Source organism: Natrix helvetica (assembly GCF_964273705.1).
Source record: "Natrix helvetica genome assembly, chromosome: Z".
Taxonomy (NCBI): domain Eukaryota; kingdom Metazoa; phylum Chordata; class Lepidosauria; order Squamata; family Natricidae; genus Natrix; species Natrix helvetica.
The window spans coordinates 37,883,310-37,897,057 of NC_138554.1; the positions used below are offsets into that span (position 1 = coordinate 37,883,310).

The window sequence follows — 13,748 nt, forward strand, 5'->3', positions numbered from 1 at the left end:
TCAGGCGGTTTGGATCAGTTTGGGTGAACCAGATGCTAATTTTGCATTTTTATTTGCTTGGATAAAACCAACATTGGTGTGTGGTTTTTAGTGTTATGTGGGAAACTAACTAATGAATATAGTTATTGCATTCATATACTGACTTTTCTGTAGAAATACAAGTTGATATGTACGGAGCTGTTTTTCATGTTATATCCAACACAACAATCATGTCCACTATGTTAAGCTGAGAAAGAACAACTTGATAAAATCAGATCCGAGCATATTGTGGAATGTGAATCATTCAGTTGTGGTTGATTCAGTTGTGGTTGATTGAGTAAATAATAGTTAAGCATAGTGTATCAACTCAACAGTTGTGGTTAGTTGACACCTCATGTTGATCAAAAAGAAAGAAAGAAATTACGAATGTTTCCTTTGATTAACTGTAGACAATACTAGCTTTTGGTTTAGAATTGCATTTGACCCATCCCGTAGCCAGAGCAATCAGCGAAATGCTTTGAATTGTTTGCAAGTTATGGATTTTGCTTAACAAATAGCTAGATCTTTCAAAGATAATGCATTTTGATAGCATCCTATGGTGTTTATTTCATTTTTAGCCCAACCTAGAATCTCAGCTGTGACTTTTTTCATGCTTTTTACTGACATATGCTGACATCACTTGGATCCAAAAAAAGAAAAAAAAGAGAAGTATAAGGAGGAGGAGATTATAATTTTTACTGAATTCAGCTGTAAGTAATGAAATTATATATGATCTTAAAGTTTATTTCCCAAATTCCCTTTGTGATTACCTGTCAGCTCATGGCCAGAGGATTGGGAAATAAAAAAACCAAGTAGACATGAGAAATATGGAGCAAGTGAATACTTTATCTTTGTAGGTTTGTAAGGATGTTATATCCTTGATACTTGAGGAAGAGGTAGGAAGCAGCAAACAACACAAAAGTCATATAGACAGATTATTTGTATAGCATAAAAAACAATTTCATTTAAATACATTGGCTTGAAATTGTATATATTTGAGTCTACTTATAACTAAGCCATAATGTATTTTTGTTTTAGGTTCATTGTATTGTGTGAACCTCACTTTGTGTGGCATAAGTATGACTGATTGCTTAACTATCATTCGTAGAAAACTTATAAACTAGTGTAGCAGTTGAATCTAGACATTGCCTTCCTGGACAAGTATAAAAGAGCAGTTCATTGTACAGCATATTTGTTCAGCTCAATCAATGCAATTATTTCTATATCAGGATTACATCATTGGATTAGTTTTCTTTCCATAGAATGTTGGTGGTGCAAATTGTTGATGGAAGAATGGGGTCATATGATTGGCATCCCTGTGGCAACCATTGTGAGGTCATGAGAGCAACTAGAAGATCCTTTCCCTACCTGGAGAGCCAGTTGGCTTGTAGATAGTAGATGTTTCCTGGTGTGGTACAGGCAAGAAAATCTGTGCTCATACCAGATATCGACTCCCAATCTATAATGGCCAACATTGTGGTGAAGACCATCTGGCAATCCAAGGAAATAAATGAGGCCGGAGACACACCATCAGGTTTTGAAAGTCGGGCCCAGAGCAGCAAGGAACAGCTTGGAAAGTCTACTAGCATCAAGGGCTTTCCAAAAAAAAAGAAAGCCGTCTCTTTCCATGGGTGAGTGACCTGGGAAGGGTAGAAGTGAAATTCAGTGCAATAGTTGTAGCAAATAAAAACCTACAGGAAATGGGGATGCGGAGTAGAATTTCTGCTTTGCTCATAGATGGTTTCAGATTTAGTTCCAGATATCTGGAAAGGCCTCTGGGAAGAGATTATGCAACAACACCCCCCCTTTTCTCCTTAAGTTCATGGGGAGCTGCTGCCATGAGACCCCACCTTTGTTGGACTACAAGTCCCAGAACTTGTAGTCTGCATAAAGCTGGCCAAAAATAATGAATGTTTGTAACCCAACACTTGGCTAAGTGGATATGAATCTCATCTGATTTAAATAAGGTATTACAACAGTGGTTATTGCTGACAATTATGGCCAAGCATTGTGAAAAACCATTTAGATGTTTTCTAAACTATCTGTGAAATGGGTTTGTGTGTGAGTGGGTGGATGTGTAGCATTAATTGTAGTGTTCACTGTTTTATAAGTGAGTGATTCTACTTGGTAATGCCAAGAGAAGAAATGAAAACCTTGCACATTTTTTATTTGCAGTGCCTCGGGACTTTATTCTCTCCCCTATCCTATTTAATATTTAAATGAAACCACTGGGGAAGGTCGTTTATGGGTTTGGAGTTCAACAATATCTTCCTCATATCTAGCTTTGAACTGAGCAGGAGATGCATTTTCTCCAGGGTGTGAAAGGTTAGGGATTGAATGGAATGGATGGAAACAAAGTAAAATTGAATCAAAGCAAGAGAGTGTTACTGCTTTTTCAGAAACATTTGAGCTCCTGTATTGGGTTTAGAGAGGACCACATTTCTTGATGGAGTTAGTGTGAAAATGGAGATCCTGCTATTTGATTAGCAGGTGGAATTTTTTTTAAAAAAATTTAGTGAAGACTTTGCACAATGCTGTCTAGTGTTTCTGTAGAATTTCTTGTGGGATGGGAGATCTTGGCAATAGTCATCTTTATAACATTGATTACTCCAGTATGTTCTTAGTTGGGCTGCTTTTGAAGGTGTCCTAAAACTAGTTGGCGCTCAATGGCTGGGAGTGCAATCCGTTTCAATAGGATAGCATTCTCCTGTGGTTCTGCATTGGTTAACAATTCATTTTTTGTATAAAATGCTGATTTTGATCTGTGAGGCCTTTATGCTGCTTTATGACCCATCTTCTTGAAATAGGTACAGTGCGTTTGGGATGAGCTTCTTTGGATTGTCTCCCACTTCAAGAAATGATGGGCATGAGAGCCTTTTTGATAATTACCTTATCTTTTTGGAACAGTCTGCCCCCTCTCCCCCCTGTTCTGTTTGATTTTATTGGATAATGTGTTCACTTGGGGGCAGGATGTAAGTTATAGAATAAATAAGAGTAGATAACCTATCAATGTGTTGCAATTTAATTCTCAAAAATTTCAGAGCAATATTCTATGATTTCAATACAGTAATCCCTTAAATTGAGGGTGTTGAAGACCAACACACACATAAAAACATCACATTTGGGAGAGCTGAGCTAGGATTTCATATTGTTTTGGTATCTTCATATATTAATATTTATTTGCTCATGAAAGGAGTTTAGAAAATTTAGTAGAAGATAATAAAACTAAGACCAGCCAAGGGTTGCTCTTAGTTTTCAAAAGAATATGTGTCAAATAATATATTAGTTATTGGGGCATCATAAGGCCCGTTGCTATATTAAAGTAATACTGTAATCTCTCTGCCATATATTATGTGGGAAAGAAAATAGTCAACAGCTGAATCTAAGGATAACATATGACCCTTTTCCCACCCAGAGTCGAGCCCCATTTTACCAGTGAAAGTCCCAATCTGAATTTGAAGCGTTCTTCTGCTTGCACTAATGTTTCTCTTCTGAATCTAACTGATGGGGAACGTGATGACTCTACCACTGAGAATGAATCGACAGATGATGGAGGTTTACCAGGGGGAGCAGGAGGCGAAAGACAGGATCCTCTATTTCCCATCAAGCCAGCTTGGTCAGATGAAGATGATACTTCCAGCCAGCAGGTGGGGCAATGAGTCACAGTCGCACATATTTGTTGCTGCTTTCCTAGATAATTAACTTGCCTTGGGTTAGTCTTGTTCTAATAACAGACAAGAAGAAAACCTTGTTAGACCTTCTTAGTTCATTCCTTGTCAAATTTTCCATCTGTCATTCCTTGTCAAGCTTTTTTGCAAAGTATTTTTAAAGATTAAATATTTAAATCTTTTATAAATTTGTAATCCAAAAATGTACTTTCCTGTTGTAAAACAAAACTTTTATCAGGCTGTAAAATAAATTCTAAATGTGGTTTAAAAATGGAGTGGCAGTCAGAACTAAACAATGTATTTTCAATGATAGAGTAATTTGGAGTAAAGAAAATCTAAATGAAACCTTTGATATAAAAATAAAGTTCTGAATTTATTTTTATTTCATTCTTTTTCTTTATCTTTGATAATATTGCATTAGGCAAAATTTAAAGAAAATCAAGGGTTTTTTTTTATAGCAAGGGCTTTTTTTGCTATTATTCTTTTTTTTAAAAAACCACTTTAAAAAATCTTCATATCACTTGATTATTTAGGACTAGGAAAGAATTTCCCAACATAATCCCTTCAAACAGAGCCTGTTAGTTTTTCTAGAAGATTTCGTTCTCTTGAGATCCTCCTTCTGCAGTGATCTGTTTCTGTCAATTTTCATTCCTAATTTGCTTTCTGCGCATGGCCTTTTCGGGCATGTCAAATTTTTCCCCTTTCAATTTCCAAACATTAGGGGTACTCAAAAGTTGTGATATGCCTTAAGGATTGTAAAGATATGTTGATTACTTTAACATAATTTAGATGTGCTTGATAAGTAACTACACGAATATAATTTTTTAACATTTCGTTTGTTTCATTTATATTGTTCCAAGTATTTCTTCCTTTACTTTCCCTGACCCGCAGTTGCAAAAAGGTACATTGCACCAAGCAAATTTCTACTTTATGGCTCTTGTGTCCCTCAAATATGTCACTAACTACTTCTGTCACTTTCAGTAATGAATTTCGTCAGTGGTGTATTAACCATTAAGAGGACTAAGCACATGCTTAGGAGACCAGACCCAAGGGGGCATCACAAAGTTGAGAAAGAAAGAAAAACCAATGAAGATTTGTACCGTATGTACAAAGGAGGGGGGCACCAAGATTTGTCAGTCTTAGGGTACCAGTGAGCCTTAATCCGCCACTGAATTATGTAGGTCTCTATAAAAACCTTTCAGTTGACACTGAGACTGAAATAAATTTTTGGAAAGTGTGAAGAGGTCACAAGTAAGTGGATGATGATTGCTTGATCTAGTCCCTTCTTATATTCTCTCCCAACAGGAAGTGAGCAATAGTGGCCTTTTGCGAGCCAAGGACTCCATTACCAGTCTCAAGGAGAGGACATCTAAGGTCAACCACCATCTTCAGAATCTGCAGGTCTGTTTTTGTTTGTATAGACTGCAAAGCTGAACAGGTAGATTTCCACATTGATCATATCAGCTTCAGTCTGACTTACTGGGCCAATTTGAGGTAGAAGGTGCTAAATTCTGCCCATCTTGTTGTAAAATCAGATTTGACTTTGCCTTGGCTTCATTGTTATTGTTTAATTTTTTGAAAACAATATTGTCTAGCTAAAAATTGATAAGCAAGGTATGTTGATTCTTAAGAAAATACATTCATAATTAGGCAGTATTTTGCCTAGAACCATTTATTGTGCAAGCACCTGAGTTTTTCAGTACTCTTAATCAGACAGAATTATAGGGAAAAAAAACAGAAGAAAGGGTGGGGAAAGGCAGGGTTGGAATGAGGGAAAACATTTAAAAGTAGACTATGCATGTTATCTACAAGATTAACATTTGCTGGTTTGCTTTAGTCAGATTATGTACAATTCTCATTTTAGTTTTCAGTGATATTGCCATCACTTAGGCTTACTGGTTTGGGATTTTATATACATGTCTCTGCTCAAATAATGTGGCAGCACATGTAATTGTCAGAAACGAGGCAGAGCATTTTCTAGAATTGCCCAACCATCTTGGTGACCCCCAAAACCCCAAAATGGGCATGGCTCTATGTAGTGGCCCTGGACAATGCTATGAAGATGCTAGATGAGTGTGGCAGAGATTTTCTAAGAAGATTGGAAGAGAGTTTTCATTTGTTCCATCTGATCTACACCAAAGACAAGGCAGCCTGCAGCTGAGGTGCTTCTGTGTCAAAGAAGCCCCCACAGCAGAGGTGGTATTCAGCAGGTTCTGACCAGTTCTGGAGAACTAGTAGTGGAAATTTTGAGTAGTTTGAGAACTGGTAAATACCACCTCTGACTGCCCCCCGCCCCCATCTATTCTCTGCCTCCCGAGTCCCAGCTGATGGGGAGGGAATGGGGATTTTGCAGTAACCTTCCCCTGGAATGAGGAGGGAATGCAGATTTTACAATATCCTTCCATTGCCATGCCCACCGAGCCATGCCATGTCATGGCCACCAAACCACACCAACTAGTAGTAAAAAAATTTGAATCCCACCACTGCCCCACAGGTATCGAAGGACACTCGAGTCAGCCGGTTTCATTTGGCTGAATCTTCCTTACAAAGAAGGAGGGATAAGAAGAACCATGTTGATTGTTTTGAACCCACTAGAGAAGTAATGGAAGAGGCATGTAGATCAAGGGTGACAGCCAGGTGTAGTGGTTAAGGGTGAAAGCCAATTGGTGTAATGGTTAAGGTAGTGGTCAAACTCAAGGCCCGCAGGCCAGATCTGGCCCGTGGAGTGCTTAGATCTGGCCCACGCAGCCACTCTGAAACATCGAAGGACCGGCCCGCGGTGCTTCTGCCAGTGAAAATAGTGCTCATGAGGACTGCGTGTGACTCTCACAAGCTCCGTTTTCGCTGACAGAAGGTTGCAGGAGGCTGTCACAGTCGGAAATGGAGCTCCGGGGCTTGTTTTCGCTGGCACTCGGGCCATCACAGGTACCCCTGACACGAGTTATGTTGAGCTGGCTTTGCCCCTTGCCATGCCCCCCCCCATGTTCCCCGGAGGTCAAACACAACCCTGATGCGGCCTTCAATGAAATCGAGTTTGAAATCCCTGGGTTAAGGCATCAAGCTAGAAACCAGGAGAATGAATTCTAATCCTGACCCATGCATAAAGCAAGCTGGGTGACCTTGGATGTCACTCTCTCTCAGCCCTAGCAATTTGGCTGTAGCAAACCACATTTCCAATGTAAAGCAGTTAAAATCAGCCTTAGAATATCAAGTTAAAAAAAAAAAAAGAAATGAGAGATTTTTCAACTTTCTCCCAGTTTCCATTTCTTGAAAAGACTTCCAAAAAATGAAACACAACACTGGTTGCAAATCCATATTAGCTGATTCCATTTGTTTGCTTCTTGGCTTCTAAGTTTCCACGTTCCCTAAAATCTCTTATAGGAAAGCTGTCGAAAGGTGACCAAATCTGTGGAGGATGCTGAAATTAAGACCAGTGTGCTGGAAGAAAATTCAGCCCTCTTGGAGGTGAGGGAGAAGATTTGAGACTTGCAGGAATATGGGGTGGTAACAACAGTGCAAGTAATTCACAGCATTTGGAAAGGTAACCAAAGCTGCTATGAGCTAGTAGATTGATGGAGAACAGTTGTCAGAAAGTAAGATTATAAGCAGAATCTATTATATTGAATGACCACTCATAAGGAACCAAGACTGGTTTCCTCTAGCATGAATAGAGGCTGCAATTCAAATTTCTACATCTTTTGGTAGCAAAATAGAAACAAAAGCAATTTTCTATGCAGATTTTCAAAGATCAGACTACTGGTCTGGGTTGGTCATCTGACCATCTCTCTGCCACTTATCACCTCTCCCTCTGTCCCTTTAAATCTTTTCCTCTTTTCATCTTCGTCAAGGGATTCTTTTCAAATATTAAAAAAATATGGACCATTTAGCAAAAGATAGCCACTGTGACATAGGGATTAAAGAAAGATTGCAATTAAGTTCCACTGGCAGCTATAATAATTTACTCTTTGTCAGGCTGCCTTACGGCACAAGATAATTGCTTTAGGGAAAATTTGAAGAGCTATACACGAGAAAAATAAGCTTCTTCAATCATGCTTGATATCTTTTGGCATGTTTTTGGAACAATATGAAGGTGTTTCGTTGTTACCTTTTCTGGAATTTTCTTTTTAAATTGTTTCTCACCAGCATTGTTAAGCTTTGGATTGGCATTGAAGGGAAAGATGCTCTAATCTTATCCCACTCTTACCTGTAGAAGCTCATTTTGCCAGTCAGTCTCTCTCTACAGCTCAGGGTAGTTCACATGGGTATTGTTGCCAGAAACCAGAATTAGAGCTAAATTTACTTGTTGGAGATTTTGAATAAAAGCTGGGGTAGAATTTTAATAAATCATAGATGAAAGGTGCAATGGTGATAAAACAATACTGCAAACTCAGTGTTGTTGTCTTGCTACGTTTCTGGCATAGGATCGTTCCTCCTTTAAATGCTGCAACTGCTTCAGCTGTTTGCCCCATTATTTACCATCTTATTAAATTGAAAAGGATGGGATCTACACCAAACTGCTTTCTTCTATGGATGCACTGTGTTTTTCTCCAAATCTGTTGGATTACAACTAGAGTTTCTAGCTAACTCAGCTAGACTGATTGGGAATTATGAGTGATGTAATAATTAATACCAATACCAAATTAATGCTACTTTCCCTATCACTTCCCCCATTCCATTTAGGAGAAACTGCGTAATTTGCAGCAACAAGTTCAAGTAGAAGACTTTCGTTGGTAAGACCTCATAGCAGTTGCTGTAACAAGGGTGGCAAGTGGGGTCTCCAAACAATTTTTGGACTTAATAGGCAGAATAGTAGTGATACCCTCAATATCAGTCATCTATGAAGAAAGTGATGCTGTTCGGTTGGCATCCCTCAATAGCCTATGATGGGATGTGGGCAATTGCGAGATAAAATGAGCATAGTTGAAAAGCCAAGCATGGCTTCCACCTTGGCTTGCCTTGCTCTGCTGGGAGAGATCAGGTACTGTGAAGTGGGAGTGGAAGAGCCTTGGCTTTGCTAGAGGCACCAACCCATCAACCTGGTCCCTTTCCATCACTACCCACTCTAGGAAATGTATGCTGGAGCTGGCCCAGAAGGAGGCATTGCGACTGCTGGCCCAGCTGGGGGTGCGCTTGGAGGGCGTTCTTCCCCAGCGGGAAAGGACACAGGTGGAACAAGGCCAGGAGCTCAGGATGCTGCGGGAGGAACTGGATGAAGTCTCTACCACGTATGTGCTTCTCCTGAGCAAACAGGCTTCCCTTTCTCTCCTCCAAGGAGCCCACTTTTTCCCAGCAAAGAAAATTCCAGATTTTAGAGATGAAGTAAACGCAACCCATTATTTATTGTATCCTAGATTAAAATACAAGAGGTTCAATTCAGTGTTGGGAGTCAGCCAGTTCGCACCTATTCGGGAGAACCGGTTGTTAACTCTCTAAGCAATTCGGAGAACCAGTTGTTGGAAGAAATCTCATTTTGTTTCTTCCCACTTTACAGGGCCTAATCCTGTAAGGAGGGCAGGAAGGAAACATTCTGGTGTTGTTTCTAGCCTAATCTTTATTGCCCTGCTTACAGAAACTGCCTCTTCGGTTAACCCTTATTACATTGTAACAGCTAAGGCGAAGCGCCCATCGACTGTATGACGTTGAGTTGGCCATGCCCACCAAGCCCCACCTATTCAGCTGGTCATTATGGCAGAGAATTGGTTGTTAAATCATTTGAATCCTACCACTGGTTCAATTAGATAACTTTAGCTAATGTGGTGAGGTTTGCTCTCTACATTCTTATAGTAGAACTTTTTCCTCCTAGAGTTTTAGTTTTAGAAAAGTTGACTACAATTTCCATGATCATCACTTTGTATTAAGAGTTATAATTATTTGTTGCTCTGTAATCCAGTAGGGAAGATTAGTATATTACTAATTATGGCCCTGTTGTCCTGGAACATGTCCTGATTACTATAATTTTTCTTTTAAAAAGTGAAGCTTTCTAGTGTTTATGAATCTTCCAACAGCGATCTTCATGAATGTGCCTATGGTCTCTTGGCCTTTTCTTCAGCAGGTTTTCTTGTACATTAATATATACTTAACTCTACCAAATTCTTTGCTTAAAAAATACCAGGAAGTGCAAGAATTCAAATTCAGAATAAAAGAGGGTGAGTCCTCTAGTATGTTTTTAATAAAGACCTATAATTTTAGATAAAATTCCATATCGAGCTCCCCACCCCATGCCCCTTTGTAATGAAGAGTAAGAGTGAATAAAATGCAGGGGGACAGGGAGCCCGTAGCATCTCCTGGAAGACAAATGCCCCCAAACCAGAAAGTCACTATTCTTCTGCCAACCTATGACTGTGTAAAATGGAATTGCTCCAATCTCAAGACCTGATCGAGAGATAAGGAACTCTATCAGTCTATGTGGTAGTCAAAGTTACATTTCTCTGAATTGTTATAGGGCTATGAATTTGGAAATTTGCCCTTTTACTTACAGCTGCTTTCTTCTCTGATAGGGCAAAACGGACTTCAGTATCTCTCACTCAGCTTCGGGCAGACCTTGATGGACTCCTGGAAGACATATCCAGACATCTTGCAACACTGAAGAATATGGAAGCATCCGACCGGCCTCCTAATTGTGCTAGATGTTCCAGGTACCTAGTTAAACCTCTGGGTTAGAATTGAAGAATACAGTCCAACTTTTTAATGAGACTCAGAAGGCTAAACTAAGGATATGGAGATTAGGGCAAAGTTGGGTTTGATTTCTCTGATTTCACACAGGTCAGTGTCATAAAGCCTCCAAGTAATGTTTTGTTTAATCACAATCCATTAAACAAAGCATTACAGGTAGTCCTCAACTTATGACCATAACTTAACCTGGTATTATGGTTGCAAGTCATAGTGGCTGTTAAATTGATTATTGTGTGACTGCACCCAATTTTATCTTTTTTGCAGAGGTCCTTAAGGAAATGCTATGGTAATTAAGTGAAACCATAGTCATTAAATGAATCCATTTTATTCAATTGGTTTTTTTTTTGCTAGTAACCAGATATAAATGCCAGAAATCAGCAAAAATCTTGAAAAATTTAGAGCAAACAACTCTAAATGTGAGATGCCATTGTTAAGTCCCCAATAGGGACTCCCACTATTGGCGACATTCACACATTAAGCCATAAATCATAGTTGGGCCTGGATTGCTGGTTGAATTCCCAACTTGCTGGTGGACTGACAGGAAGTCTTCCAATGACTTTCTTATCCAAGGAAGGGATGTGTCAGAGAGATTGTTGATGACAGATGAAATTATTAAAAGTAGAAACATTTTTTTACCTCTGGGAGCCAACATACACATACTTATACATATACATATTTGTTTTAGTAGATTTTCACGGGTGCAGGTTGAGATTGAGATTGTCTTGGCAACGTTTCAGTGAGGTCTCACTCACCATCTTCAGGCTGGGTTTTGGGCTTAAACACGAAACAACAATAGACACACAGCCAGCACCAATCTACCAATCATGATACAACCACACAATCAATCATTCCACTTACTGAAACAAAGCCAGCACTCCACACACACACACCAAGATTTATAGAAAGACGGAAGCTCCGAACACATTTTAAGCCCAAAACCCAGCCTGAAGATGGTGAGTGAGACCTCGCTGAAACGTTGCCAAGACAATCTCATATATATATATATATATATTACATTTTTGATTGTTTTTTGGCATGTGGGACTTGGCATAACCTATGGTTTGTAATTTCCAAGGACCACAAAAGCTAAGATAAAACCAAACATAGCATATTATGGCTTAGCCTGATTGACTGATTATATCAATTTAACAGCTTCCCAGTTGGCACATGGAACTGGGCATATACGTCGATAAAAAAATCCACAACATTAAAACAAGGTAAAACATTCCCAAGATAGCTTCATCTAATCAAAACCAATCCACAAACAGACCAATGGCACAAAATCTCCCATCTCAGATTTGGGGAAGAAGCCAAATCTTGACATTTTAAGCTGTATGGATTTCAGGATCCTGAGCCAATTCCTGATTCTCGAGCCAAGCATGAGTTGAAATCCACCCAGCTTAAAGTTGCCAAGTTTGAGAAATGCTCTTATTGGATGGCCATGATGTATCAGGACAGCTACAAACTTTATGATTTTTCTATCAAGGATTATCCATAATTTTTGCTTTGTCTATGAACAGTATGTCAGCTAGAAAGACTGACTTGATATTATAGATTTCCTTTCATAGACCAGCAGGTAATTGCAGTTTTCCAGTTCACAGAAGAGAAGGTTCAGTATTACAGAAGTAAGTGAATTGATTACTTAACATGAACAGATAATTGTCTGCTATTGAAAATGCAGTTTTCTACAAAATCCAGTTTCTGGCATTGGCTTTAGATTCCTGAGAACATCTGTTTTCTTTTTTTAAATTCAGTTTGCTAAAACTCATATAATTGGCATGCATATTTAGAACAATCAAGAAGATTTGGATTTTAAAATGCTTTTTAAAACTCTTTCCAGCTTAGATGTTTCGTGCATATATTGCCTACCTCCTCTTTTTTCTTCTAATGATATTTTGAAACCTCCCTTCACCAGTTCTGGAAAAAAGAGAATTTGTCCTAAAGCAATATTAAGTTGGACCAGTGCTTCTTTGTCATATTTATGTTAAATAAGCTCACTTCCAGAGATATCTTTTTTAAATGTTATTTTCAGTGCAGCAAAATGCACTCTTCTGACATTGCATGGAGGGAGTTCCTTGATGCTGTACCTGGGCTGTTACTCTCTCTTTCAAGATTGAAACCTATCATGATTTCTACATTGAATGACTGTGCAAATGGCATCTCTTTTTTATTTTCTTCTTTATCACCTCTTGGTTCCCACCCACAGCTACAGCATTGTGAATACAGAGGTGCTGAGAAAGATGTTTGAACATGCGATGGCACCCATTTTGGAGGAGCTGAAGCAGCGGGGCCAATCAGAAGGCAAATGCCCCAGTTGCCAGCGTTTGCAGAAGACGATGACACAGTGAGGCACAGAGTAGACTAACCCCAGACCCTCCTGCCCCCAATAAAATGTTTCCAGAGTGCAGTCTTTCTGGAGCAATTTTCTGATCCTAAATTGATGCAGGCCAGATTGAGATGGCCATATGCGAGGAAGTCTGGAGACAGGTCACCTTGGCTATGGATATACAATCTGCAAAACTGCCCTACCCTGAATTCTATTCCCATTCTAATCGGACATTAGTTCATCAAAATTTCTTTCAGAAGTTTTTCTAAACACTGCTAAAAATATTTTGAGACCTTGAAAAATGAACCTGTGATCTTCAGTGGGCAAAGCACAATAGCTTTGTCACTAAACTTTTCTTCCTCTCATCTTGGCTAATACAAGGAACTCCACAGTCCAAGACCATAGTCCAACAATTAAATGCAACCTTTGAAAATCCTGGATGTACTTTCCTGAGCACTTCTATTAGTGCTGAATGGTAAATTTAATGTGACTGAAAATGAAAGTCATTATAATCAACAATATTAATTGTAATGATGTGTTAATTAAATTTTCTTTTGTCCTGGCCCGTTGATTTTGACAAGTGCAGCCTCCATATATTTTTTGCAAGTCCAAATGTGACTCAGAGGGAAATAATGCTACAAATTGCTCAGCTATAGTTTAGCACTAGTTTCTGACTGAGTAGTCTTCCTGTCTACTTCCATGTTGCTCTTTTTCTCATTTCCATCTATTTTTCTATAAATATTTTTTTGTATTTTGTAGGAAGGACAATAGCACTGAGGTTGGTGTAGGACAGTGAACTAACTTTGGGGAGTGGAAAAAAACCTTTCCATGTCCAGCTGAATAAATCTAAGGGCATTCACAAAAATAGTGAATTATAGCTGATTGCCTGTTCAAGCTTCAGGTGCTGGGATACATAAGCTCAGAAGCACAGTTTTCTTTTTCATTAATGGGCAAATTAGCATATGTGTATCTCCAGTTTTCTCTTCACTCTTCTTGCGAAGCTTGCTTACTGCAAGTTTAGAATGTCAGTTTTGTTTTATTTATCAACATATCTTTTGCATATA

The 13,748-nt window shown here is 38.9% G+C and overlaps 2 protein-coding genes across 2 annotated transcripts in view; one reads left to right on the forward strand and one right to left on the reverse strand.

Annotated features, from left to right (window-relative positions):
• The window catches only part of LOC309402078 (testis-specific serine kinase substrate-like), a 28,561-nt gene that overhangs the window by 10,664 nt on the left and 4,149 nt on the right, over positions 1–13,748 (reverse strand). The window contains exon 2 of the mRNA XM_081971589.1: positions 10,163–10,235. The gene's annotated coding sequence lies outside the window, so the exon portion shown is untranslated. The remainder of the gene's footprint in view (positions 1–10,162; positions 10,236–13,748) is intronic.
• Positions 764–13,133, forward strand: LOC309401552 (testis-specific serine kinase substrate-like). The gene is made up of 8 exons (XM_081970622.1): positions 764–1,649; positions 3,434–3,665; positions 4,992–5,087; positions 7,068–7,151; positions 8,367–8,416; positions 8,753–8,911; positions 10,184–10,321; positions 12,565–13,133. The coding sequence occupies exons 1-8, from the start codon at positions 1,417–1,419 to the stop codon at positions 12,704–12,706; spliced, it is 1,134 nt and encodes a 377-aa protein (XP_081826748.1). The 5' UTR covers positions 764–1,416; the 3' UTR covers positions 12,707–13,133.

Coding starts and splice junctions, on each gene's coding strand:
- LOC309401552 (XM_081970622.1), top strand. CDS start 1,417: ATGTTTCCTGGTGTGGTACAGGCAAGAAAATCTGTGCTCATACCAGAT. Junction 3,666..4,991: donor ATGATACTTCCAGCCAGCAG/GTGGGGCAATGA, acceptor CTCTCCCAACAG/GAAGTGAGCAATAGTGGCCT. Junction 7,152..8,366: donor AAAATTCAGCCCTCTTGGAG/GTGAGGGAGAAG, acceptor CATTCCATTTAG/GAGAAACTGCGTAATTTGCA.